Raw genomic sequence first — 27,632 nt, 5'->3', positions numbered from 1 at the left:
AGAAGTAAATCCTTGTGATCCCCAGTATTCACGCTCTAAATTAATAATGAAGTGTTTAGTGCTGCCAGTTCATCAGCCTATGTATTTCCCATAGGCCTAGGAGAATCAGAAACATAAGGAAAGAAAAAGACAATTAGAACTTGTAGTTTTATTCTGGAGGGAGTCTGGAATTACTTGGTAGTTCTTTTTCCAGACTTGCATTTCATAATTCAGCAGGAGCTCTTTCCAAGCTCCATGGAAGGAGCCAGAACAGGAGGGTCTAATTAAGTACATACCCCATGCATTCTCCCCTACCCTGACTCCATCTGTTTCCTGGCATCTCCAGGCATTCACAGAGGTGGTATGAAGCTCACAGTGGGATCTGAATTTGGCAACATGTACTATGCTTTTTCCTGAGTCCCGGATGCTCTTTTTGCTGCTTTAGCCAATTTCTCAGCTCCTGTTGTAGGAAAGGAGAGACTAGTCATCTGTTAGCATTATGTGGTCCTGTAAAGTGCCGAAAAGTGTGGCACATCCTACTTGTAAACCACCCTCTGTATCAACTTCCTTGTTATCTCTTCTTCCATGTAATCCTGTAGTCTGCTGGTGTCTTGAAAAACCATTTAACACCTTAAGCTTTGCTTTTGTAGTAGATTAACAGCACAAATCTTTTTAAGGAGATCCTAAAATCCTTAATGTATGTTGATAAAAATGTGTTTCTGTTGGGGTTATAAGCCATCTGAATCAGTGCTTTCTCTTCTCTATGTTGAATGGTAACAATGTGGAAAAAAAAGTTGGCCAGATGGAATTCATGCCTGTGAAAGGTTTTTGGGCTTGACTCTTGTGATTTGCTGTGTTACAGAGAGATTGTGGACATTCATGAAAAGGAGAATGCCTTGGACATCGTGACAGAAGACAGAGTTTATCACATTGTCGCAGAGTCACCAGAGGATGCCAGGTACAAGAGGAGGTTTTGTTAGGTTTGTTCATTCAGTGCAAGTGTGACCCAACTTGCTCATGGGACAGCCTGGGAAATGTAATCACTTCCCTTTTGCTGGAGAAAAGAGGGGATTCATTCCTGACTCTCACTTTGTGCTTACTGGGAGGTACCACACCTACTCTGGGGACTCCCAGTTGCAGCTTCTGGGATGGTGGTTCAGCCTCAGTTAGAGGACTGCCACCTTCTTATGTGGCTGTGAGCATGCTGAATTCAAGGGTTACTTCAGGAGACACACAAAACCTTAATGTAAACTGGAACATCTAATAGCTGATTTATTTATTAAATGGAATCTTGAATCAAACAAAAAGTCTATTCATGTTGTCTGTAAATGATTGCGAGAGCAGCTGGGTTTTACCCAGGAGACAGAGAAGAGGCTGCAGCTTATCAGTCTGTAGTGTCATCTGATAAATTTTTCTCAGTGCAAAGCAAACAAATGACTCATGTCCTTCCTTCTTGGTGTCCTGGCCAGACAGTGGGGATCAGTCATTTAAGGGCAGGTTGGACCACCTATTCTGCCTATGCAAAGCCAAGTTAAGAGGTTACTGTCCATAGCTGCTCATGTCTTCCCACTTTTCCCACTGCTACCAAGGCTTCTACTCTCTCAGCTCAGCCAGTGTAGCTACTTCTCTGATCTACTTTAATCTGATTCTGTGAAGTTATTTAGGGTTGTTTATTATTTCATTTGGATGTAGGAACAGTGTGGGGGAAGGTGTTTAGACACTAACAGAAATAGTCTGAAGAACAGCCACATGAACAAGAAACAGGCAAATTCAAGGGGCAGTAGCTGAAGAAACAGTAACTTCTGAACCCAGAACTTCCACAACTGGAGGGAAAAGGAATGGGCCTGCCCTAAGATAACATTGCAGAATTGCTAGAAGTATAAAACAAATGTGGCCTCTGTCAATGCCGTATCAGTCTCTGTTCTGAGGCACAAGAAATACCAACACTTATCTTGCAGTAGCAAGATTAGCAGATCTGATAGAGTATCCAGTTTGAGAATCCTTCATGGAGTCTAGATGTTTGTCGATAATCATTGGAAGCTGCAGATAAGAATCTGCTTGCTCTGTAACAGAGATTAGCCTCGAGATACGTCTGTAATGAGAAGCTCTTTCACAGCCAAATAATTTAACTCCAAATTAACTTATAAATCCTGCACGATTGGCAGCCAGAAGACTTTTGAGTTTATGAGCAGATCAGAGAGACACTAGTTAGAAAGGCTTTCAGCCGCCTCTAGGACTCTAGTCCAGCAAGATTCCCAACTGATCCCGACTGCTTTACAACTACTGTATGCTCTTCTCAGTCTGCCGACATGTGATTATGTAAAGCGATTGCCTGCTTCCAGTTCCTTGAATAGCAAGTAGAAAACTGGATTTTGTGGGAGCAGCTGTCAGTGGGTTGGAGAATGTGCACAGAATTTTCATGGATAAATAGGGAGGGAGGAAGGATGACATTAGAATCTGGTATGATCAGCCCAAGAGCCATTTTGTACTATAATCCTCAGGAAATTGTGAATGAAGAAATTTTCCCGCTGGCAGCTCTCCAGGTTCCTTGATCATATTCTACAGCTAGTTTCACTACCCAAATCTTAACTGTGAGTCTGTTTCTATTGCCAGTGGTTGGTTTAACGTCCTGAGCCGAGTACACAGCGCTACAGCACAGCAGCTGAGGGAAATGCAAGATGAACAGGCCAATCCAAAAAATGCTGTGGTGAGTTACTGTGCAACCAGTCTGTGCACGTGCTTAGAGCCCTCTGTGTTTAACTGTTCTGTGCATGTTTTTCCAGCACTTGCAGTGATGTAGTTCATCAGCTGCGTAAGAAAGTTGCACAATTATTATAAAGAAACAACAAAGATGATAGAACAAAGGGTAAGCAGTGGGGAACATGGTAGTTGTGGTGGGTGGCTCAGCTTCATCACTAATGGCTGTTTTTGGTTTGAGGGAAAAATTGGAGCTGCCTTATGCAGATAAAATGCCTTTTGATGGGATTATAGGACTAGTCTGGGACTTCTGTCTGGGTCACAGTTACTCCAGACAGAAGATACACAGTCGGGAAGAACAATGTATTTATGTATTTTGCCAGTACTGAGATACCAGTGAAAGTTATTTCAGACCCTCATAATGCTCTTTGGAAATGTGTAGCTCTTTTTCCTCCAGTCCTATGGAGCCCTTGCACATCTTCTCGTGCTGTTCAGGGAGCAAAGGTGACTCACTCGTGCCTTTCTCACATATTAATTTCTACTCAAGCTGTTAGAATTCAGAATGATATTTTCAGTTCCAATCCCATTCATGAAGGAAAATGTCTGTAATTTAAGATGCAAGCAATTGCTGTTCTCTGTGTCTTTCTCACTGTACAGGGAACCCTGGATGTTGGGCTTATTGACTCTGTCTGTGCCTCAGACAATCCTGATCGGTAGGTACAGCAACGTGACCATCTCTTAGATCAAAAACTCTCTAACATTTTTGTGGGTAGGTCCAGATTTTATTTGGGGTTTACATTTGTTTAAATTCATGAGAATTCTTTTCCATGTAAACGTAACTGAAGTGTAGCTTGTTTCAAGCTGTGTCATTTCACAGGCATGAATTGCACACCGCATATGTTTGCTTTGAGTGAAAATGGTCTTCTTTTCCTGTTTAAAGTGGAAACAGCATAATCTCAATTTCAAGGAATTACAGGTTTACCTATTACTAACACTGAACGAAAATGTCCAGCAAAAGCAGCACTTCCAGTTTTTTAACAGAGTAATTTTGTTATAAATTTAGTGGAAAGAAACACCAATGTGGAAAACAATGGATAAATTGAGAAATCTCTATTGTTCTTGAAATCTTTGCAGTGCAACAGAACACAGACCTTTAGTTCACAGATTGGTTTGTTTCAGAGAGGAGACATTTCATATCACTTACATTAACATTTAATTATTTCCCACAGTGTTAACAGGTTCAGCCAGGGCAAAGATTCTTACTACAGTGCTGGAGTAAAATGTTAGCTATTATTTACCTCTGTGGTCTGTTTTTCTTTTTTTCTCACACAGGTTATCAAGCCTTTGGGGTTACTAGTTTAGGAAATGCGTATCTTGTTAGCAGACTAAGATTTCATTGATCATAATGTTTTAGCCAGTTCTCAGCATGGCTTCCTCGTAGTTAATCTGTGTACCAGTAAAAAAACCTAGGCACAAATAGTAAGATGAACAGAAATCTGTGTTTGCTTTCAAAGCTTTGAGTCTGTCCTCTTGGAACTGGTCATATTTGTATTTTTCCATTTTCCTGTAGAGCATCAATTCTGTGCAGAGCTGTGAGTGTTCTTTTGGGAGGATGCATTTGTCTGTTGCAAGAGAAGAACAGAATCATTTAGGAGTAACATAATGTTTTTTCCTCTATTTTGCCAGGATCGGCTCATACTCTTAAAAACCAGTCTCAAACCCATTTTAACTTAGGACCCTGTTGGGACCTATGTTTGCTACTGCATGCCTGGTGTTAATAACTGTGAGGATAATGGCTGTACTAGCTCAGTCTAGTGGTACTAACACTAGCTCTGTACGATTGGAGGATAGAACAAAGTCCTGTGCCTATGAACCCAGGACATTTTACAGCTGGTCATTAACTGATTAATGTTTTCTAGTCTTCAGAAATAGCTTTTGAAAGATGTTTAATTCCATTTATCTGGTCCCTGCATTCATCAGTTTTCAGATCAGCTGCAAAGGAGATGCTCTTAAGTTTTTCTACACTCCTCTGTAGTTTGTATTCAGAGACTCTTTCTGCATTGTATATGGAAAGGTAGAGAACATGGCTTTGGGTGTGTTGTGAGTTGAGATATTTTTATGGTTACAACAATTTCAATGCTTTTATTTTCTGGCAGACCAAATTCTTTTGTGATCATCACAGCAAATCGAGTTATTCACTGCAACAGCGACACTCCTGAGGAGATGCATCACTGGATCTCCCTGCTGCAGAAACCAAAAGGCGAATCTAAGGTTGATGGCCAAGAGTTCCTTGTGAGAGGTAAAAGGAAATGAATGTGATTATGATACATGAAACTCGTCTTCCATTTATGATCTGTAGGGAGGTGTGATTGCAGCTAATCCCATCTAACTGCTCCCCCAAACCAATCATTCCTTGCCCCTCTCCACCTTCCTGCCTGCTGCTTGTCATGTCCTGTGTTATGCTGGCACTGACTCATATATGATTCCCTGTCAGGTGGTTTCAAAAAGCTAAAGCTGGAAAAAATAAGTACTTCTTTATATGTTTAGTTTTTGGATGTTAGCTCTGTAGCTTATTTCAACATGTCCAGCAAATGCTGTCAGGGAACAGGAAGGGAGCATGACTGCTGTTTAGGACCAGCTGGCTTAGACTGACTGTGACATGACACTGCAGCTTTTGTTTTCAGAAAGCGCTGTTCCTTCTGACACCTGTCATGTAGAGAGGGAGGGAGAGAGATCTTTGTGGGATTGCTATTGTCCTCAGCTAAACAAACTAACCTGATGAGGGTCGACATAGCTAGATAAAAAGAATTTTCTGAGGCTGAGCAAAAAGTTTAAATTATGCCTCTGTTTAGAGCTTAGTTGGTGATGGAGGACCTGATGCATGAGTTCTGATCACACATATTACAAATATTACCCCATTTGCCTCAAATATTTTTAAATTCCCTTAGTACTTTCCGCCCATCACATGGTCTTAAAGGTATGAAGACACTCCTGATCCCATCTGTGGAAGGCAGGAGCATGAGCAAATTGCCTTACACCTTCCAGAAAGTGTCTGTGATGAATAAAGGTCTAAGAGTGCCCGTGGCAAGGCAGGAGGACAGGAAGAAGAGGGTTACCAAAAGTGGGTTACCAAAAGCTTTCCATCCTAGTCTTAAATATTTTAAAAAGATTAAATGATATAAAGCAGAGTATCAAACAACAGTGTGAGTACCTTAAATTTTAAATACTTAATTGCAAGGCAGCAGTTCATCTTGTATTGTTCATTAGTTTAAGATAAAAGGGAATGCTACTTTGCAAAGTCAGTGTATGCTCTGCACTTCATAGTGACAGTGGTGTAGCCATGAAGGCACATGTTCAGGAAGGTCTGTTTCTTTATCTTTTCTTTATATGGAACCTCTGGGCTCAGTCCCACATTCTTTGAACTTTTTGCCTTGTGGGTGGACATTACCTTTTACAGCTCTGAATAGAAAATTGCCTTTTTGACAGCTTTCACAACTCAGACTGTTATGTTTTCTTTTATAGTGTTAAATGTAAAATGAGAGGAGGCATATTTTTCCTGACCATGGGAGGAAGAGATGCATGTATCACCAAACCTTTTTCATTGAGGTTTGGATAGGCATTTGGCATCTCTTTGGAGAAATGAACTGTAAAGTATTTATTCACGTTTGTGACTTGTGAAAGAAGCATTCTTAATAGAGGATGCCCTCATGGTGATGACAAACTAAACCACAGATTATTAAAAAAAAAGTACATAGAGTTGAAGGATGGAACAGCTCAGTGGAAAATTTTGGGCTACTTTCTTACAGAGACTGTACAGAATACTGCCACAGCCAGTAAAGCAGAGCTGGTAGGTCCCAGTATGAGCCTTTTGCAGAGGGGTGGAAATCTTGTCCCTGAGTTAGAGAGCCACCAGGCAAGAGACAAGATTGCTGTGATGGCAAAACCATTGACATGTCTGTATTCCTGTGCTAGGCTGGCTTCATAAGGAGGTTCAGAGCAACAACAAGATGTCCTCTCTGAAGATGAAGAAACGCTGGTTTGTTCTGACAAATACTGCCCTTGACTACTACAAGTCATCTGAGCGCACAGCTGCCAAACTTGGCACACTAGTGCTCAATAGCCTCTGCTCCGTAGTACAGCCTGATGAGAGGGTCTTCAAGGACACAGGTAAGAGGAAGAAAGTGATAATGAGCAGACCTCCATGCGTGAAGTTCCCTGAAGAAGGGATAATGCAGGAATGTAGTGGTGTGTCATGTTGAGAAGGTGGTCTTGATGTTATCTGAGGCTTTGTGTCTGGCTTCAAACATCTTTTCTCACAGAAACTGTAAGAGACTTGCAAATGGCCAGAGGAGTGTGCAAGTGACAGTAAGTCCCTCACACCTGATGGAGTTACACAGTGCTGATGTTTTTTCACTGAGTAGTGTTACTATTTGTATCGGCAAAGGGACATGAATTCTTGTAGTTGACACTGTAATTATCAGAACATCTCTATAAATAACTGTCACTTTGTAGCATGACCTACATTTGTCTCTGGGGACAATGTTATTGTCTTAAATAACAGCAGTGGCATACACTCTTTTCTGTAGCATCACTTAACTTGTTAGAAACAAAAGTTTACAAGGGCCTCTGTTTGCTTTCTGTGCAGTGTCACACAGTTCTGAGAAGGCAGGATCTGGCATGATCCTCCCTGGCTTGCCTTACGAGTTCAGGAGGGAAAAAAGATGAAATCCTCCTGACAAAGAAAATGAGCCTTAGAACAAGACTTGAAATACTGGACATTTGAGTAGTGGAATTACTTGGGGTATTTCTAAAAGGGGCTGGAAGCTGGAAGCATTTAGTAAAGTGAGATGAGAGAAAATTTCTTCCGCTTACTACAAGTAGTCCATGTTTTTGATCTCAACAAGTATCTAGGGCTGCTTTTAGCAAGGTGAATTTGTCACCTCTCAGTTTATGACAAATACAGTATTTTTAAAAGCTATGAGAATTCATTTGGCTATTTGACTGGGTGTTGTGTGTAGAATGGTAATTTTCTGAGTGATGAATAGCACAGTGTATCCCAAATGCTGTCTGTGAAAGTGACTTGCCTGATTGGCAGGGAAGTATTCATGTTACACTGTAAGATCTATCTTGGAAAGCTGTCTTTGTACCAAAAATTGAATTAGGACCTTCCTGCTGATAAATATTTTTTGGGAATAGGGGCATTAATGTGTATCTAGTCAATTTTAACTAGACAAGCCATATGTTGCTATCAAAGCAGCAAGGGTTTTCTCTGACATGTGCTACAAACAGGAAGAGAATCATAGAATTATTTAGGTTGGAAAAGACCTTTAAGATCATTGAGTCCAACTGCTAACCTAGCGCTGCCAAGTCCATCACTTAACTATGTCCCTAGGCACCATATCTACATGTCTTTTAAATACCTCCAGGGATGGTGACTCCACCACTTCCCTGGGCAGCCTGTTCCAATGCTTCACAACCCTATTGGTGAAGAAATTTTTTCCCAGTATCCAAACTAATCCTTCCCTGGTGCAGCCTGAGGCCATTTCCTCAAGTCCTATTGCTTGTTCCTTGGGATAAGAAACTGACCCCCACCTCACTGCAACCTCCTTTCAAAAGGCCTACCCTGAGCCTCTTTTTCTCCAGGCTAAACATCCCCAATTTCTTCACCCACTCCTCATAAGACTTTTTTTTTCTGGACCCTTCACCAACTTCATTGCTGTTCTTTGGACACACTCCAGCACCTCAGTGGCTTTCTTATAGTGAGGGGCCCAAACCTGAACACAGTGTTCTGAGGTGTGGCCTCACCAATGCCAAGTACAGGGGGACAATCGCTTTCCCTAGTCCTGCTGGCCACACTGTTCTGATACAAGCCAGGATGCTGTTTGCCTTCTTGGCCACCTGGGAACACTGCTGGCTTATGTTCATCCAGCAGTTGGACACCACCTTGAGGTCCTTGTCTGTGGGGCAACTTTCCAGCCACTCTTCCCCAAGCCTGTAGCATTGCATGGGGTTGTTGTGACCCAAGTGTAGGACCCAGAACTTTGCCTTGTCAAACCTCATACAGTTGGCCCATTGGTCCAGCCTGTCCAGATGTCTCTGTAGAGTCTTCCTGCCCTCCAGCAGATCAACACTTCTGCTGAACTTGGTGTTGTCTATACCCAACAAATTTACTTAAAAGTGCCCTCAATACCTTGTCCAGATCGTTGATAAAGATATTAAACAGAACTGGCCTCAGTACTGAGCCCTGGGGAACAGCACTTGTGACTGGCCACCAACTGGGTTTAACTCCACTCATCACCTGTAGATGCCACATGATGGCACTCAAGATGATCTGCTCCATAACCTTCCTGGGCACCAAGGGCAGACTGACAGGCCTGTAGTTCCCTTTTTGTAGATGGGTGTCACATGTGCTGACCTCCAGTCAACTACATAATATGGAAGCAAGTTTTACCTTCCAGCTTCTTTATTTCTCCACAGGCTATTGGAACATCATTGTCCATGGGCGAAAGCACTCTTACAGACTGTACACGAAGCTGTTGAATGAAGCTATGCGCTGGGCTTCTGCCATTCAAGGTGTCATTGACAGTAAAGTTCCCATCGAAACACCTACACAGCAACTCATTCGTGACATCAGGGTAGGTGGCATTATGCTAATTCCCAAGTGAGTTGGGAGCAGCCAGATCACCACTGGCCTTACCCAGTCATTGCTGAGAATGTGGCAAGAAACGAGGAACGAGGTTGCTGTACTGGGGTGGGGGGAGGCAGGGAGTGAAGAAACCTAAATGACTGTGAAACTAAACAATCAAATCTTATGTTAATTTTACTTTGAATTAGCATGTTGTCTGATCTATGTAAGTCTAGGCTACAACTGTGTGTAATTACAAATTGCAAATCCCTGTTTCATCCTTTCCTAAACATCCTCTGGACACAAATATAAAAATTCCCATTCCTACCAGCCATGTGACTTTGCTGTACCCTGAAGTCCTCCATGTACCTTAGGCTTGAGTGGGTAATAGCAGAGTAAAAGGGCAGAAAGAAAACATCCTTCAAAATAGCAGAAATTGTGCCACTGTAACAGGAGTAGTTATTGAAAAGGCTTCTTTCCAGAAACTGTAGCAAATTAAATGTAGAATCATATTAGAAGAGAGACCAAAGCATATTTCAGAAGAAATGTAATGAAAACATATGCATTGTGATGAGCTCTAAACTAGATGCAATTATATAGTAACTATTTGGGAAGAAAGAGCTGGGAGTGATCGTGGAGAACCTTGGAAAATTTCAGCTCGGGGTTCAAGGACAAATGGAATGTTAAGTATTATTAGGAAAGGAATATAGGATGAAATGTGGAAGGTGATGCCTATATATATGAGAGTGACAGGCCCAGATTTTTAACACCATGTGCACTTTGGTTGTCCATTCTGTAAACACATGGAGTACAACCAGGCAAATGCAGGGAGGCCAGTCTCATTATTACATATTAAACATGGCGGATCTGTGATCAGAAACTCTGTTAACCATTTGCTGTTGAAAGCTTGAAGGATATACCAGGGAGGAATCATGTCATATATGTCTGTTACATGCCTGCATTAGGTATCAGCCACAAGCCACAAGCCACATTTGAAGTGAGGATCCTGTGCTTGGTATGACCCAGTGTGGCTATTCTTGTGTTTAATTTTCAGCAATAACGTACAGAACAGTTTTTATATGTGAATTATGCTTTTGTCCCGTAGTCCCTCTATGGACCTCCAGAAAATTAGATAAAGGTGGTTGAGCTTGAACATAAATGTGTAAGGACATCCTGTGAAGGTCTGACCCCATTTAAGGATCATTATAATCCTCTTTTATTTCTTATTCCCCCCCCCCCCCCCCAGGAAAACAGCACAAACTTTGAAGTTGTGGAACAGACATATAGGAGGAACCCGATCTTGCGATACACCCAGCACCCATTGCATTCGCCATTGCTCCCACTACCATATGGAGATGTTAGTGTCAACTGTAAGTATTTTATGCATGTGGCAGAATCTGCACACATTTTGAGGATCAGTGTGGAGCCTAAACACCACAAAAGTGGTCTGTAAGCACTCTCTATGCAGGTGAAGTTCATTTGGGTTTACATTCATTTGGGAAGCCCACAGGGTTCAGAGAGGGAGCAGATCCTTTCACAGCCCAGAATGTATTCTGTGTCCACTGTCCTGGATCTTAAGAACACTAAGTGTGAAAGTAAATGGGGGCAGGCAGTTTATCATCTATCTGTGCAGCCTGTCATCCTTTAGCTGCAACTGTGAATAGCTCCAGGATTACATTATGCAACTGGCAGTGGGATATTATTCCCACATACAGAAGCTGCTGTAAAACTGGATGAATCGTTTCTTCAAAAGCTTCAGGAATGTGAAAGAGCTAGACTGTATGGTAGGCCACCAGCAAACTGAGGTCATTAGCTGATGATTCCAGACTGTTTGGCAATACTAAAACTGAAAGCTGTTGCTGAAGCCCTAGAGAAGAATCCCTAACACAGAATGACTGGGCCACAGAATCTTTTCAGAAATTAATTTCAATCTGGATATGCAAAGCAATGTATATGGGAAAAACAGTGTTGCATGGGTAGCGATCTAGTTTTGCTTAGGAAAGTGAACAGAAATTTACATAGCTTTATGAAAATGTCAAGTCCTGTGCTGAGCACAGAAACACAACAGCTAATGCAAGGTTTTGAAAGCTTAGAAATGAAAGTCTCTGTGTGTCTTTACTGATGTATCATGCACCCGCATCTTGAATACAGGATTCAGTTTGGCCTTTCACATATTAACAAAGATACAGGAGAAGTAAAAACCTACTCAGAGATTAAAGGCATAGAAAGACTTGCCTACAATTAAGAGACTAGATAGAGGAGAACTCTTCAGCCTCAAAAGGAAGCTTTTAGGACTAGAGTACTATCATGGAGAAAGTGAAAGGGGAGTAACTGCTCACTCGTGATACAACGATCAAATGAAGTGGCAGATTAAAAGCAAATTAAAAACAAATTCTGGAATACAGAAAAATTACAGAGCAAAACCACTGTGGAACTTGCTACAGGGCTGTGTATTGGTACTGTACAATTAATGCATGGCCATTGGGGAAGCAATGGCTGTACAGGAGATTCAGAAGGACCTACAGCCCCAAAGATGTGTCAGAGGATGCAATCCTGCAGCAGTATGGTAGTATCACACACTTCTGAGCAATTTAAAGCAGACATTCAGGTGCTTCAGAAACTTAAGCAGATTTGGAATAGGCATTTTAATTCTAAACAACAGGTAAAAGCTGCATCAGTGGTAGAGCAATTTGCCAAAATTCTGTGTTGGCTCAGGGGCAAAACATAGAATATTGGAAATAAACAAGCCAGGGTTTAGTGCCTGCACCCAGGCACCTAAAGCTGTAACTGCATTAGTGACTCTTCACTCTGCTGCTCTCAGGTGAGGAGACAGTCTACACAGAGTTGACTTTCTGCCACCCTTTCACCTTTGTCTGCAGATGAAATGCCAAAAGCTGTCTCTTGGCACCTCATCTGCAGACACTGAAGCCTCAACTAGATTTCAGTGCTAGTTTTCCTTAAAAACATGACTTTGCTTTTCTGCACAGTGTATTAAAAAAAATGGATTTGCAGTGGTAGCAAGTTAGGTGTTGGCAAATGCTAATTATATCTGTATTTGTGCATGTAAAGGGGAAGCATTAGTCAATTTTAAGTACAAAGTTCAGGAGATGAGCTAATGCTCAGGTCACTTTTCTTTTGTGACAGACTAGTACAGTTGCTTGTAGTGTTGCTGGGCCAGTAGAACGTAACACTCACTTCTTGTCACCTTTGTGATTGTTCCCCAGTGCAACAAGAGAAGGGTTACAGCAGCTTACAGGATGAAGCAGTGAAGATCTTTAACTCCCTTCAGGAAATTGAGACAGTGTCTGACCCCATACCTATTATCCAAGGCATTCTTCAGACCTGCCATGATTTAAAGCCCCTTCGTGATGAAGTGTACTGTCAGCTTATCAAACAAACCAACCACATGCCACATCCCAACAGTACTGGGAACCTGCACCACTGGCAGCTGATGTCATGTATGAGCTGCACTTTTCTTCCTAGTAGAGGGATCCTGCGCTACCTCAAGTTCCACCTTAGAAGGTAAACATCCTTTTTATTTGCAGCCTGTAACCTTTCTTTCTGCCAATCTTCCAACTGGCTGTTGTAGTTCTCTCTCTCATCCTCCTCCTGTGCAAACATTTTCCTGTGGTGTTGCAGCCTCCTACCTTTGTGCACAATTTTTGCTACCAATTGTTCTGTTAGGTTAGTTATAAGGAGGAAGTTTTTTACTGTGAGGGTGGTGAGGCACTGGAATGGGTTGCCCAAGGAAGGGTGGTCAAGGCCAGGTTGGACCGAGCCTTGGGTGACATGGTTTAGTGTGAGGTGTCCTTCCCATGGCAGGGGGGTTGGAACTGGATGATCTTAAGGTCCTTTCCACAGTTTGTAATTTTCCAGTATGTATGTGCTTACCTAAGCACATAGTGCTACAATTTGTATTTCTAACCTGCTTTAACTTCCAATTTTCATGAACTAAATAACTTACATTTCTTTCTAATTCCTCTTCAGCATCTAATGCAGCTTTCCAAGGAGTCTGCACCGAGGCTGAGCTGCAGCCATGTAATCTCACTCCATTCATTAATGATGAGAAAGATAATCTATTTAATTCCTTCCAAGCCAGGAAGGAACATGATGAAATCTGTGCTAATACTCCAAATAGCTACTCCAGGGGCTGGTTCTAAGAGATGCTGAGGAATATTTCATGTCACCATTTCATGGTTTTATCACTAGTGTTACAGATAATGTTACACTTAGAACTGCTGGCTTTGGAGGGAAGAGAGCTGTGTACAAGCATCTACTTCCTGTCTTCCTGATTCAGAAAAATACCGTAGAGGTGGCTCAAGCACAGCCAGCAAATTAAAAAACATGAGTAAATGAAAAAACATTACATTCAGTTTTATAGTTTTTAATCTCAATTTTGTAAATTGAGATGGTCGATCCTATTATTTTCAGCTGTTACTAAACTCCGGAAAGTTTGAACTGTTGCTGAGAAATGCCACCAAAGTGACCTTGGAATGACTAATAAGATCAGGTTGTATGGTTTAGGAAATAAATATAGTTCATTTTTCCTGTGGCTGCACTTGACATCAGTATCTCCACTGAATGCTTTACATACAGTAGTCTGAATTATATGGTAATATGTTACATGGTAATTCTGCTTCCGTGTGTAATGGGTTTTTCTGCTTCTCTTTACAATTAGGGTAAAAGACCTTTTTCCAGGCTCAGAAATAGACAGGTACGCGCAATTCATAAGTGATTCCCTGAAGAGAACAAAGACGAGGGAGTTTGTGCCCTCCCAGGAGGAAATACAGGCACTTCTCACCCGTGAAGAAATGACCACAACAGTGTACTGCCATGGAGGTGGCTCCTGTAAAATAACCATCAATTCCCACACAAGTGCTGGGGAGGTAATGCATTAGTAATGTTACATCTAGCTCTAACTAGATGAAAGCACATCTCTCTGTCTGGATATTGGCTTTGTGGAAGGGACTCCCTTTTCCCATTCAACTCCAATTTCTTGTTACTTTTTTAGGTACAGGGTTTTTTTGCTGTGTCTGCAAAGTCTGTAGGGAAAGCTCAGCTTATTCTGCAGGTTCAGAATTAGGCAAGGCCTATGCCCAGGCTGTAGAATGTCACTTAACAATTGTGTTGCAAAATCTAAACACTTTTGGTGTTCTGCCCATTGGAAAGGTAATAATTCTGAAGACTTGCTAAAACACAGTTTTCTGGACAAGTTGAAATTCCAGTTCATAATGTAGTAATTCTGGAAGGGATACTGTAACTTAATCGTTGGCAGGTCAGAAGCAAGATTTCAGATTATAGTAGGTATGTCTGAAAACATTAGTGGTAAACAGATGTAAAAACAGTAGTAAAGAGTGGAACTGTTATTAGAGGAACCAAGATTGTCATCACATAATCTCTTATGTGTCTGCACCTTGTACAGAATTTTAACTCCCCCATCTTCAAAAGGGTAAAGGAGATAGAAAAAGTTCAGAGAAGAACAGGAAGGATGATCATATGCAAGTAATGACTTCCTTGATCTTTTAGGGTCAGAATTCTTTAATATGAAAATGAGGTAACTAAGGGAGACATGTGATAGAGGTCTGTGAAATTTTGAGTGAAGAGTTACTGATTCTTCCTTGTGAAAGTGTGCGTAATACCTGCTCTCTGATCTCTCTCCAATTTTGCAGGTGGTTGAAAAGCTGATCCGAGGTTTAGCAATGGAGGACAGCCGTAACATGTTTGCACTATTTGAACATAATCAGCAGGTGGACCGTGCTGTTGAGAGTCGGGTGATTGTGGCTGATATCTTGGCCAAGTTTGAGAGGTAAAATAATGTTTCATAAAACCTTTAACCCCTAGTTGAATGTTACACTTAAGTGGTTAAGTGGTAGTGCAGTCTGGTAGTTGTATGCAAAGCAGCTGCAGTGATTCAACCATTCACTCTGATTTGAGCTTCCCTGGTAAGGTTCAAACACTGTTTCTCACTGTGAGGAAAACCATGTTCACATCTGTTTTGGTGAAGAAGCTTGCTTTATTCAGGCAAAATCAGTAGTGCCTTTATCAAAGAATAATGGTTTGCTAGCAGAGCTCAGCAAGGTTTGCTGAAGTCTGATAACAAACTTGCCAAATTACATCATAAAAGCTATACCAGAAGAGAGAGCAAAGATTTGAGCATAGAAATGCAGCTTTGATTTCTTACTGTGGGTTGTGATTTTGTGGCTAGGCATACAAAAAAAACCAATAAACAGTGCAAGAAACTGCAGTGCCAGTGTCTATTTTACAGTGGTTCTAAAGACAAAAATAAAATCGTTCCAAATAGTGGCAAGGTTGATGTTTTTCACAGTCACAGGATTACAGGATCTGATGGAAACAGTAGCTTGAAAATGGGGACTACTTTGTGTTCTGCCCCAACTCTTGCATTTATTATCCAATTTTTTGATCAAATATATTTGATAAAAACTTTGTGTCCTTCTGAATCAAACTTTCATGTGACTTAGAGGGAAAAATGGAAGTTACCAGCAAAGTCTGCTGCACTGAAATTGTCCTGCTTAATTAGGTAGTTTTATATCCTCTCTGTTTCAGAAATCCAGGTGTATCTTCATACTGTGAGTTGCACTGTGGACATCCCAGTACTGTGGTGCTCCTGGTTACTGATTTGCTCTCCTCTCACTCTCTTTTTAATATTACAGACTTGCTGGGTCTGAAGAAGAAGAGGAGGAAGGACAGTGGCAGCTGTATTTTAAGCTTTATTGCTTCTTAGATATTGAGAATGTTCCCAAAGATGGGGTGGAGTTTGCCTTCATGTTTGAGCAGGTAAGCTTACTCTGGAAGAATGATTTAATTTCCAGGGTGGCAGAAGCACACAGGAGTATACAGAAAAGTGGCTTACCTTTGCATTAGAAGTGGGAATGCTTGTTGGAACAGAAGAATTTGATGGGCTGAATTTTTGCCTGGAATCTATCAAGCAGATAGACTGTGAAGTTCTCTAGGGAATAGGAGTATTAGCAAAAGCAAGAAAAATGAACAAGGGCTTAAAAAACCTTGAACACCAATGATAATAAAATGCTTTTAAAATTTAATTTTGAAAGATACAGAAATTTGGATAAAGATTCAAGAAGAATCATGAAAACTAGCTGCTTGCGAGAGTATAGGTGTAAAGAAAACTGGAAAATCTGGCTATCTATCTGCATATAAGCTTACAAAACCAGCACATCCTTGCGGTGCTACAGGAACTGACTAAAAAAAAATCTGTCTTTTGGGCAATTTCTTTTGATTAATGGAGAAGCACTAGAAGAGTGGTACAGAAAAAGGAAAAGAGAATGTAGTTGACAGTATTGATCTGCTGAGTAATGGTTTTAAACCCCTATGCTTCGTAGCACAATGATGCTGGTTAGGCGGGAGGTCACACTCGTATGAAATAACCTTGCAATTAGAGATGCAAAACTAAACTGACTGGAGTACTCAGCTGTGTGATTTGTCCCATCTTTATTACTTCTAATGAACACTGATCTTGCCTTAGAAAATTATAGCTGTTGAAAATTAATAAATATGTGTTAAAGGGGTCAGTGTCTTTAAGAATGAAACTCTCTGATGGTCAGATGGTTGGCATGTACGTCACATAGCCAGTGGTTCCCTGAGAAGGCTTTCTTGAAATGAAGATTAAATGTTGTTAACTACAGAATGAGTAGGAAACAGTCAGGAACGAGACATCATGGTACTCTGTAGAAATTCAGTTGTACCAAACTCTCTGTTGACAAGGCTTTCAGTCTGTGTAGCTTTTACTAGCAAAGAGGAGTGGAAGAGAAGTAACAGTAGGAGTAGATGTTATCCAGACATTAGATGGATGTAACAAAAAAAGCATGTAAATATATTTAACAGAAAAACAGGCAAAAGGAAGCAAGAAGACTGGGGGAGACATCAGGTGAAAGAGGAGGAGGTGGAAGGTGCTGATGTGCAATGAGCCTGAGGTTAAGAGCCTTGAGTTTATTATATCTAACTTTCTGGTGTTGAATATAATCTCTGCATAGGAGCTATAGCTGGTACAGCACTAAACAAATTGCCTCAATTATGGTCTCTCCTATCTATTCCAGACTTTACAAGTCCTCATTGTAAGACTTTCAGTACAGGATAGGAGGCCCTCAGAGATCTCTGTCCTGTCCAGGCTTGCAGAACTAGGTGTTCTCCACACATTGACTAGTTGCAAACTGACTTCTTTATTATAATTTCTGCTCTAACCTCTAGAGTTGTCTTTCCTGCTAGGAAGAACAGATGCCAGAGGAATCTGTACATGGATCCAGCTGTGAATAAAGTGTGCTTCTGCTTTCTAATGAGTTTGGGGGACTTTTTGTTTCTTTGTAGGCTCATGAAAGCCTCATAGATGGTCATTTTCCTGCACCAGAGGACACTCTGCAGCGCCTAGCAGCTCTACGGTTGCAGTATCTTCATGGAGATTATTCTAAAATAAGTTGGACCCTTGATGGAATCTACCCAGTTAACAGGTTAAAATCCAAAATACTGCACTCAACAAAGAGCAGTGGCACTACCAGTCATACTCTGGAGAGGAGACGAACCAGCTTCCTTGAGGGGACTTTGAAACGTAGCTTCAAGACAGGCTCTGTAAAGAAGCAGAAGGTAGAAGAGGAGCAGATGATGGAGATGTGGGTAAAGGAAGAGCTTTCAGCTGCTCGGGCAAGCATAGCACAGAAATGGACCAAGCTGCAGGGACTGTCTCAGCATCAAGCCATGGTGAAATACATGTCCATTGTAAAGGAGTGGCCAGGTTATGGGTCAACTCTCTTTGATGTTGAGGTAAGTGATGTATAAACTCATGTTTCTGCTACCAAAAGGCATCAGTCTGGAGAGCAGATGCAGCTATGTGTACTACATTGCTCAGCAACCAAAGGGAATTTTCTGAACTGGCTGCATTTTGCCATAGCAAGCTTAGGGTGAGCCTACAATACCACATAACCGAAGAGGTGAGACACAAGAGAGCACAGGGTAAACAAGCTGGCGCATCCTGGTAAATGGATGGAGACGGTGGATTCCTATTTCATTAGAAGAGCAGTAAAATTTGGGAATTTGGGGTGGGGGCCTTAAGAAGATGGTGGTTAGTGAAAGCAAAATTAAAACAAAGCTCTGTTGTCCCTACTGGCTGTTCAGCAGAGCACTACAACAGAAAATGCTCAGACGGTGTCAGTCAGACCACTTCTAGCGCAGGAAGGCACAGTTCCAGTTTTATCAGTTTTGTTGCTGCCTAGGTCAATTACCATAGGAAGTTGCTTGCTCTCACTATATTATCTATAAAATACTAAGAGGAATATTGGCTTCCTAAATCACTTCAAAAATCTGATGAGAGCTGTTAGCTATTATGTTATTTATTGCTCAACTACTATTTGACTCACAGCCATCACTTCTAAATCTTTGCAGCAGGAGTGCCTACGAGATTCCTTCTGTTTTTTTCTATTAGGGTGAAGACTTGCAATGTCCTATAGGAGCCAGAAACAGAGGACTTTACCTAGATTCAAGGACTGTGTCACTGAATTTGTGCAAAATTTCTTGTTTTTCTTTCTGCAGTGCAAGGAGGGTGGATTCCCAAATGATCTCTGGCTTGGAGTTAGCACTGAAAATGTGTCTGTCTACAAACGAGGGGATCCTAAACCACTAGAAACTTTTCAGTATGAGCACATTGTTTTCTTCGGAGCGCCACAGCCTAACACCTTCAAAATTACAGTGGATGAGAGAGAAATGTTCTTTGAAACATCCCAGGTATATGAAAGCACAAGAGTTACTGCATGTGAAGTTTTACTGGCACTTCAGCAAAGCTCTTGTTTCGCAGGACTAGACAAGTTTATATGCAACAACTCTTGCTAAATGGACTGGACAGCCGAGGAAAAAGATGAGGGAGGGGAGCTTAAGCCTGAAGTGTCATGGTACCTCTTCTGGAATACAGGGATTAACAGGAAAAAAAAAAAGATGCTGGTTAGAAAGTGAATGAGGTTGATTGAATGGTTTTCCAAAGCACTGGGAATTTCCAGTTTTGGGTGCATATGCATGTGCTTGTTTTTTTTCATTCCCTTCCAGTATATGAATGGGGAGTTCAAAACCACCAAAAAAGCTTAGTAGCATTAAAGTTGTTTTTCTTTGAGCTACAATCCTTTGAAGTGTTGCCACAACAGAGCACAAACTTGCCAAGCATTTCTTTTTTTTCTGTCGTGTTCACATTTAGTACTACATGCAAAGTTTGTAGTGCCATGACTTTAGAATGGAATCAGTGATATTAGATGTGCTTATCCTCTGTTATTATATACCCTCTCTAGGTGGGCGAGATAATAAAGATCATGAAAGCATACATCAACATGATTGTGAAGAAACGCTGCAGTGTCAAATCAGCCACCAGTGTGGACAGTCGTGCCAGCATCTGGACTAGGTGATATAAATGAACTGCCACACATGAGAGGCAGTTGTTTGATGGTTAATATTTGCAACTTGCCAGCACAAGTGTAGCAAAGATTTTTTTTAAAAACTCCACTTGCCTGACTACTGTATTTCAAAACTGAAGTGACATCTACAGAACCACAGGATTTGTACCTCTGCCCAAAGACAGTAAAGAGTAACAACTGTTGTTAAATATTAATGACCCAAACCTTGTTTTTGCTTTGCTTGTCTGATGAACAATGTACCTTAAAGAAGAGAAATCACAAGCATCCTCCTCTTCCTACGTGTCTCTCTGCTGCTTTCACCTGTCATACTGGCAGAAAAATCCACAAGAATCTTTTCTGCACTACAGGAGACAGACTTGAGCTTCCTTATGAATTTCCAACAGGCAAAAATCTGTGATCATGGGATCTCAGCATGATCTGCTAAAAGAATATGGGGTTTTATTTATTTTGCAAGCAACTCCAAAATAGAAGTCACTGTGGGCTTTTTCTTCAGGATGTACCAATGATCTGATCTGGTCTTAAAAGAAAATGCCTTTGAAAAATTGAAGCCAATTAATTGATCAAACCCTACTTGAGAAAGCATTAAACAAACATAAAACCACCCAGTGTGATTCTTTCCCTTGCAATATAAGTTCACAGGTCCACAACTGTAAAAAGTGGCACTTTAAGTTAAAATTCTAAGTCCTCCAACATAGGAGAAAACCTTTGGGACTAACACCACTGAAACAGGTCAGTGGGTGCCATTCTGAGAACATTCCAAGCAGCACCTAATGCCTAAAAATGAATGACTGTCTTTCCCCCATAGAGCTGAGGAGGTGAGATTAATTTAGCTGCATCTCCAAAAGAGCTGCTCTTCACAAACTTCAGGTTTTGGATGGAGGTCAGGGGTTTTTATAGCGAGCAGCCTGCCTGTGTTACATTCCTTCTTTCTCTGTATGGGATTTTAGGATGACTGGGATTCCTTAACTTCAGTTTTAAGTTAACTGTTTCCTACTGAGCAAATAGATGCCTAGATAAATTGTTACAGGCAAGATTCTCACTTCCCTTATGCTACTGTAAGCAGATGCCAAACCTTTCATCCTCCTCCCAGTTCTAATTGGAACTGCTCCCATCAGTGAATCCCCAAATCCACTTCCAATCTCCTCTAGGTCCCCCGTCATCAGCAAAACTTGAAAACAATGGTGTTTTGCCAAAACAACTGCTTCTTGGAGGGTTTTACAGCTACTTGCCATTTAAAGAAGCAGATTTTTTTTTTTGTCAGTGAAAGATGAGAGTCATCTTCAGTCTCTTGACTTCAGAAACTTGATTTCATCATTTAAAACAATATTCAGTATCAGTCACATCATAAATCGGTTGCATCAGTGACCAAGAAACTTGGTGGCTAGCCATTTACTATGACCCTTGTCTAGTCTTGGGATCCCAGAATGAAAAGGCCCATTCAGTGTCTTAATGAAACTGAAGAGATGTATGTGATGTGGGTCTTGTTCCATGTTTGAAATCAGACTTGTCCAGTTCTGTAGAAGTGGCAGATAAGGCCTGTTAGCTATGAAATAGAAAACTCATAGAAAAAACCCTAGGAGTCAGTATGCAACAGCTTCTGTTTGAATTCATCATGAAATTGTGCCATGTCACTAATACTGTGACACACAACACTGTAGTTCTGAGCTTGACAGTACAAGAAACCCACCTGTACATAACTCATGCTTTGCTCTCATTTCCACTGCACTGCAGCATGTGCAGACGCTCTGTCCACTGGCCACACAACCAGTCTAAAAGGACAGCCACTGCTGTACATTGTAACTTCAACTGGAGTTTTGCCTTAAATAGCTTTACCGAAGGATCCTACAGACGTCCCCTGCTTGTCACAAGGAATGAAAAGTTAACCAGGTCATGAGTGAGAGTGAACAGGAATGTAGAGGCAACCTGATAGGCAACACTTTATATCTGTCTGTACACTGACTAGATCTCTTTATGTATCAGAATAGCCTTGATTACCCCTGTCCTAACTGCACTAGCTCTGTGTTCTGGCGCTTGGGTTGCTGCAGGCAGCTTGAACCCACTTGGAAATGTAACTCCCATTACTATTTGTTGTAATTTTGCTTATTTCTATTACAGAATTCCTTCTGCTGTCTTTTTTAATTTGTAACTGGCTTTACAAGATGAAAGTTTAATAAATTATTGGATTGCACAGACTGTATTCAATCACAAACATTGTGTGCTCGTGTTAAGATGCTTAGTCAGAGCTCTAACACTCAAAACTTGTAAGTGGTCATCAGTGGCATGAGGAGACAATGGCCCTTCCTCTCAGAAGCAAGTTTTGCCTTTGTGACAAAGCTTATAGAAGCTTGCCACTACAAAGGGGAGGCCTTGGTTCCAGCTGCAGTTGCTCATGCTGAGGCTCAATTGCACCTTTGTGTATGTCCTATATGAGCTCAAGGGACTGGTTCTGAAACAGGTACTGTGGTGAAAGCAGAACAAGGAATGAATCGGCTCCAAAGGCCTGGGCTGCAGATCATCTCCATCAGCTTAGAGCAGATCTGCTTCATCCTTCTCTTCCACACATCCGAAGTCACTAGTAACAGACAGTCCCGCTAGCTCAAACAAGCCGCCAGTTGCACTTCTCACACAATAGCATGACCCAGCCATGGTGTTCACCTAAGAACATGTGTCACTGAAGTGGTAAATCTGGATTGGGGCAGCTCAGCTGTCAGCAAGACAGGCTCTCCACTAGCAGACAAAAGTTCCCTCAATCCATGCACAGGTATGGAAAACAAGCAGTGATGCATAATCCCCATTAATACAGTGTCATCCCTTGATCATATATTCCAAGAGATTTGGGGCCTTGGAGATAGTTCATTTCCATCTGTTCACAGATTTTTAGTTTCTCTGTCCTTACCACTTTGCATAGACATGCCAGGTCTTTCTTTGAGGCTGGAACTGCCTCTGCTTCCTTCAGCAATTGCTTTTCTTTCGTCAACTGCTACACTACTTTCTGTGTACTTTCAGAGACACATCAGCTCTGCCTCGTTTCTGCTTAGGAAGCCTTAAGCCACAACAGGCAGCTACTGCTTGTTTGGGTGGAGGAGGGTGTCAAACCCAGACATAGGCTGCTTGGCCAACCTACTGTCCTGTACAGCCCTTGTGCGATGAAGCACCAAGGCATCCCACCAGAGCCCACATACCCCCATCTGCCCTGCACACTGTTGCTGGGCCCCGACTACCTGCAGCTGAATGTTTTCTGGGTGCTGAACAGTGCGGCCAACCCCAGTCACCATGGGTTAAAGCAGGTGGTAGCCAGCTGGGCGTCCTTGTTTGCAGCTGTTGAATTTTCAAGCTCCACTTGCTTCATCTGATGCATCACTATCATGACAACAAACATGCACTGCTGCAGGCCCAGCATGACCATGACAACATGCATGAATTCATTTACAACTGGCTGCAGTTAATAACTGCCCAAGTCAATGGCTGACTCACAGCGTTCTCTCATTCCCTTGTTACTTCACCTCTATCACTGTGCCAGTGTGGTGCAGTCCCTGTTCACCTCCACCCTGGTATTCCCCTGATAGTTAATTCAAGTTTATATGGTCTAACATTCATTTCATATGAAAGAGTTTCATGCCAAGGGGTGGGTGTAAGGCTTTGGAAGAGGGTACAATTTATGATCACCACCTACACCATAAACATGAAGTGGTTTATACACAGAATCACAGCCCCTGGTAAGTTATGGCACAAGCACACATATCTAGATATTAAACCTGTTTGACTGTAAACTTCAACTATTTACTTACACCTTGCTCTAAAACACCCAGCCTTTCCCTGTGTAGGCTGCACATTGTATTGTGAATCCATGCACGGATTTCAAAATGAGATGCTCCCCTTGGGCATTTAAGCAAATTCCTCACACATGAATTCCAACCTCCACTGCAAAAACATAAGCTCCTAAATCTGGATTGCAAATTTGCTGAACTCTAGCCCACATTTTATGCCAGAGATTCCTAATGCTCCAATTAGATATACACTTTGGCCCTTGCCACTGCCAGCACAGAGGTGATTGCTGTGAACTTGATCACCAATAAAATTGATGTATCTATCCACCTGTCAAGTGCTGCTCTTCAACCACAGCCACACGCTGGCCAGCCTTCTAAACCCCATCAGGGAGACTTTGTCTCACAGCATACCTGGACTCTGCACCAGTGTTCAGGGTTGGATGCAACCAAGAGCAAAAACGCTATATTGGGTAGTTCCTGGTTCTTGCCAGACATGTGCTACAATCTGCTGCCCCATGGCTCGGGCAGCCTGGCTGGTTGTGCTGCACAGCTGGCTGGTAGGGAGCCCAGCCCTATCCCCGGGTAACACTGCACCCAGAGACACGTCCATGGCCTCCTACAGCCACCAGGTGCTGCACCCTGGCAGAGCAGCACTTCAGGCCTACTGAAAATGGCATGATGGCTCAGGATTACTGTACAAACACTTGTGCTTCCTGTAAAAGCAAAGACCTGTGAATCCCTAGTGACTCCATGAACTCGTGACAGCCTGTCAGTATTGCAAGTCAACTAGTGAAGCAAACACCTTCATAGGAGCAACTTACCTGCCTTGCTTCTTACTCCTGTTGCAGCATGAGGCCAACTGACAATAACTCAGCTGTTCCTGGTAGTGTCTTGCCAGGGTGTGCCCATGGGCACAGCAGGACTTAAAGCAGGAGCCTTCTCCTCCCACCTCCCCTGGGATAACTGTACCTTAGCAAGTCATCCTTTCTAAGTACAGCAATACAGAGGAAGGCTCATGATTAAGTGCACAGAAACAGAACTGCTCCTGCAAGGTGAGACTCGTGGGGTATAAAGGCACTGATTCTGTGTGGTAGGAGAAGCCCTGGTTGAAGATGGGAGCTGTGGAAGGGGTCCCCAGGGCTGGAAGAGGGGAGTGTTGGCTATTGCCCCAGCAAACTCATCTTTATTGTGAGTGTTTGGGCCAGGGTCAAGAGAGCTGCTCTCTTCCTGCCTGCTATCGGTTTGCTGCTCAGAGAGGGGAACAGACTCACCCCTGCCCAGGCTGTGATGTTCTGCTGTTGCAGGATGTTCTTGGCTGCCCACTTGGGCTGTCCTGGCCCTTTCCTATCACTCTGGCCTGTTGTGTTGCTGCCAGCAGTGCTCACCCTGCACCTTTTAGGCTTGTAGCTGTGTTCTGCTGATGGCTGCTGCTGCTCTTTAGAAAGGAAGTTGTGCTGGTGTAGGGCTGCCTGTCTGGATCTTATCTGTGGCAGCAAGTTCACCCTTTGGTGGCTCAGTCATCAGTGCTGCGAAGCTGGTATGAGACAGAACAGGTACAAAGCAGAGCAGTGGCCACAGGAGACAATGCAAGATGGAAATCTCAGGAACCTAGCCCTTTCCCTCAAAGTAGCTCACAATCCAAGCCCTGGGTAAATGCACCCTCCTATTATCCACATCCATGTGTAATTCGCACTCACTTGATACAAGATGCTCTTTAAATACCCAGATCATGTTTATGAAAATAAACACCTCAATGAAACAGACATAGTTCAGCTGCTCATGGGGTGACACTCAATCGTGCAGTTGTGAAATCATCTCAGCCGCCTACTTTGTAAGTTTGATTTGAATGTGCTTACAAGGCTTGCTAGTTTTAACAAGGTATAAGCACCACGGTTTTGTATCATTGTCTGTTCTAGATCATCTGTTAAAGGGGACCTATGGCACATGATGTTTGAAAAGAGAAGTTTGATAGAAATCCAGAGGAGTACTCTTACTGACAGTCCTGAGACACAGCATGCAGTAAAGGCTCTTTGTTCTAACAAAAAAAAAAGGGCCCGTAAGAGGCCAGCATAATGAAAAAAGCAGATTCTGCAATAATTATTTTGTATCACTGAAATTCCACCTTCTTAAAAGCCACCTTGGAGTAAATTTTTCTGTTTATGCTGAAAAGGAGCAAAGCTAACAAACTGTTGTTCTGTTGGTAATTACAGTCCTTCTGCATTGGCAAATAGAAATCCAGAAGGACTTACAGTCTGTGCTGCATTACTGTGTAATCACAATAAAAACCTCATTTTGTATCCTCCCCTAACCCTTCAAATCTGTTAAAAAACTTAGTTACTGGCAGTTATTATGGTAAGAGTGCACAACAGTTTTCAATGTGAAAAAAGCATAAAGGAATAAAATCAAGAAAACAGCCTTTTATAATGCCACTTATGCTATGCACCATTTGCAAGTTCATTTGCTATCAACAGAAAATTACCCTTTCTAGTGCTTTGTCAACGCTCATCTTGAAACCCTTCAGAACTAAATGGGAAAGGTCCATTAGAGTGGCAATTGAATTCTCTCCAGCAGCTGATCTGCTGTCTTCCCAAAGCTTAGTTCTTTAATGCTGCTTATAGTTCTTCCTTCAAAACTGTGTAAAGCTTGCTTAATTTGCTAAATAAGGACTTTATATAATTCTCAACAACAGAATGAGTTTGACTTACTTTTATGAAGCTGGGTGCTGTGTACCCCACTGTGTCCCCTACGCACAGCAACAGCCAATCCATAAAGGGTCCAAATTGTGATTCTGACTTTTAGCAACAAAAACTGTGATGTTTGGTCTTTATTTGGAGCCACACCAAAAAAATATCACTGACAGGCCATGAAATTTATTTCCTCCTTCAGAAATGTTTAAATGTGTAACACATGTCCCAGGCCATAAGCAGATGGTGCTTTTGGTTTAAGGGAAAAATGGTAAGAAATGTAAGTGCATCGGGCCTAAACAGTGCTCATGCGTAAGTACTTGTCATTGATTTCTATGTTAATTAAGTTACTGATGCAGCAGCAGTATTAAAATGAAAATGCTGGCTGGCCAAGTGGCAGATGCAGACTAACCTTTCCATGGCACACCGTCTTCGGAAACTGGGAAAATTCAGGAGGAACCAAGCCCTGTGCTGCTCCCTTTGCCCCAGAAGCAGCCTGTACCAATGGGAGTGAGCCCAGCCCCAGCAGGACAGAGGCCAATGAGCCAGAGTCACAGGTCAAGCTTGAAGTGTGCAAAAACCTGTGTGTGTTTACCTGAAGTCGTAACAGTTTTTGCTTGGTGCTACCACAGCCCAGCAGTCAGGCCAACTCCCTTGCTCCGGGACCTGGAAAGAGCACTTCACTTCTCTGCTTCTCTTTCCTTATCCATCCTCTTTTAGTTAATTTTTTTGAAGCAGGTGACTTGTCATCTTGCCCAACAGAATGTTTCTCCCAGCAAGCACAGCAATGCACCACTGTAGTTAAAAACAACCCTGCTCCTTCATCTGCAATCACAGATTTCAGAGGTCTGGAATTCAGAGTTCAGATGACCCAAATTAATAAATCTCGTGCTTTAGCTGCAAATGTTACACCACTGGAAGTAGTTTAACTTTGCCCATGTTTTTGACTTATGTTGGAAGCCCTTATAAACTGCTTTGGAGTTAATTTGGGCCATGAGGTGCTAATGAACTACACACCTTGATTAAAAAAACAAGGCAGCGAAGAATGTTCCCTTCTTGTGTAAGCCCAGAAGCAGCTTGATAAAAGCTAGGTATAACCACAGTCTGTGATGATTTCTACTGCAAAAAGAAAGTTACTGACACCCTTTTTAAATACATCAAAGATTTTCATTACTTCTAAAGTCTGGTGTAGTTTTTTTTTCTTTTACTCATGGTAACACTCATCTGCTTTCATTGTGATCATAATACCTCTGCTACGTACTTCTTTTAGCTACTGATTAATAAACTGTACCTTTAGCTCTGATAACTGCTTCCATGGAAATAAACCCAGTGTAAGCAGTTTAGTGCTTTATTTCACTTTATTCTTTCAGTAACAAATACTGCTAAAGAATCTGTGTATTTCAAATAATGTGGGTTATTCACCTGCACCGAGCTGTGCTTACTCAAGTAAGAATCACCA

At 42.0% G+C, this 27,632-nt stretch overlaps 1 protein-coding gene and 1 long non-coding RNA gene across 4 annotated transcripts in view; one reads left to right on the top strand and one right to left on the bottom strand.

The window, feature by feature from the left end:
* Positions 1-21,910, top strand: part of LOC134167567 (unconventional myosin-X-like) — a 96,315-nt gene extending 74,405 nt beyond the window's left edge. For all 3 annotated transcript variants that reach the window (XM_062626347.1, XM_062626348.1, XM_062626349.1), the window contains 14 exons: positions 842-937; positions 2,593-2,686; positions 3,334-3,389; positions 4,833-4,975; positions 6,649-6,843; positions 9,154-9,311; positions 10,548-10,671; positions 12,526-12,823; positions 13,980-14,187; positions 14,971-15,107; positions 15,973-16,096; positions 17,642-18,091; positions 18,857-19,048; positions 19,600-21,910. In XM_062626347.1, the coding sequence (XP_062482331.1) occupies positions 842-937; positions 2,593-2,686; positions 3,334-3,389; positions 4,833-4,975; positions 6,649-6,843; positions 9,154-9,311; positions 10,548-10,671; positions 12,526-12,823; positions 13,980-14,187; positions 14,971-15,107; positions 15,973-16,096; positions 17,642-18,091; positions 18,857-19,048; positions 19,600-19,713 (2,389 nt within the window). In that variant the 3' untranslated portion in view covers positions 19,714-21,910. The remainder of the gene's footprint in view (positions 1-841; positions 938-2,592; positions 2,687-3,333; positions 3,390-4,832; positions 4,976-6,648; positions 6,844-9,153; positions 9,312-10,547; positions 10,672-12,525; positions 12,824-13,979; positions 14,188-14,970; positions 15,108-15,972; positions 16,097-17,641; positions 18,092-18,856; positions 19,049-19,599) is intronic.
* Positions 129-10,553, bottom strand: LOC134167572 (uncharacterized). Its single transcript, XR_009966228.1, has 2 exons — positions 9,630-10,553; positions 129-1,495 (listed from the first exon to the last, which is right to left on the bottom strand). It is a non-coding gene; the product is annotated as an uncharacterized LOC134167572 (long non-coding RNA).
* Positions 21,911-27,632: the final 5,722 nt, after the last annotated feature.

The sequence above is a fragment of the Pezoporus occidentalis genome, unplaced genomic scaffold (genome assembly GCF_034315485.1).
Source record: "Pezoporus occidentalis ecotype Australia unplaced genomic scaffold, CSIRO_AGI_Poc_V1 ctg291, whole genome shotgun sequence".
Taxonomy (NCBI): Eukaryota; Metazoa; Chordata; class Aves; order Psittaciformes; family Psittacidae; genus Pezoporus; species Pezoporus occidentalis.
Note: the sequence above shows the minus strand (reverse complement) of the source record. Positions and strands in the feature narration are given on the sequence as shown.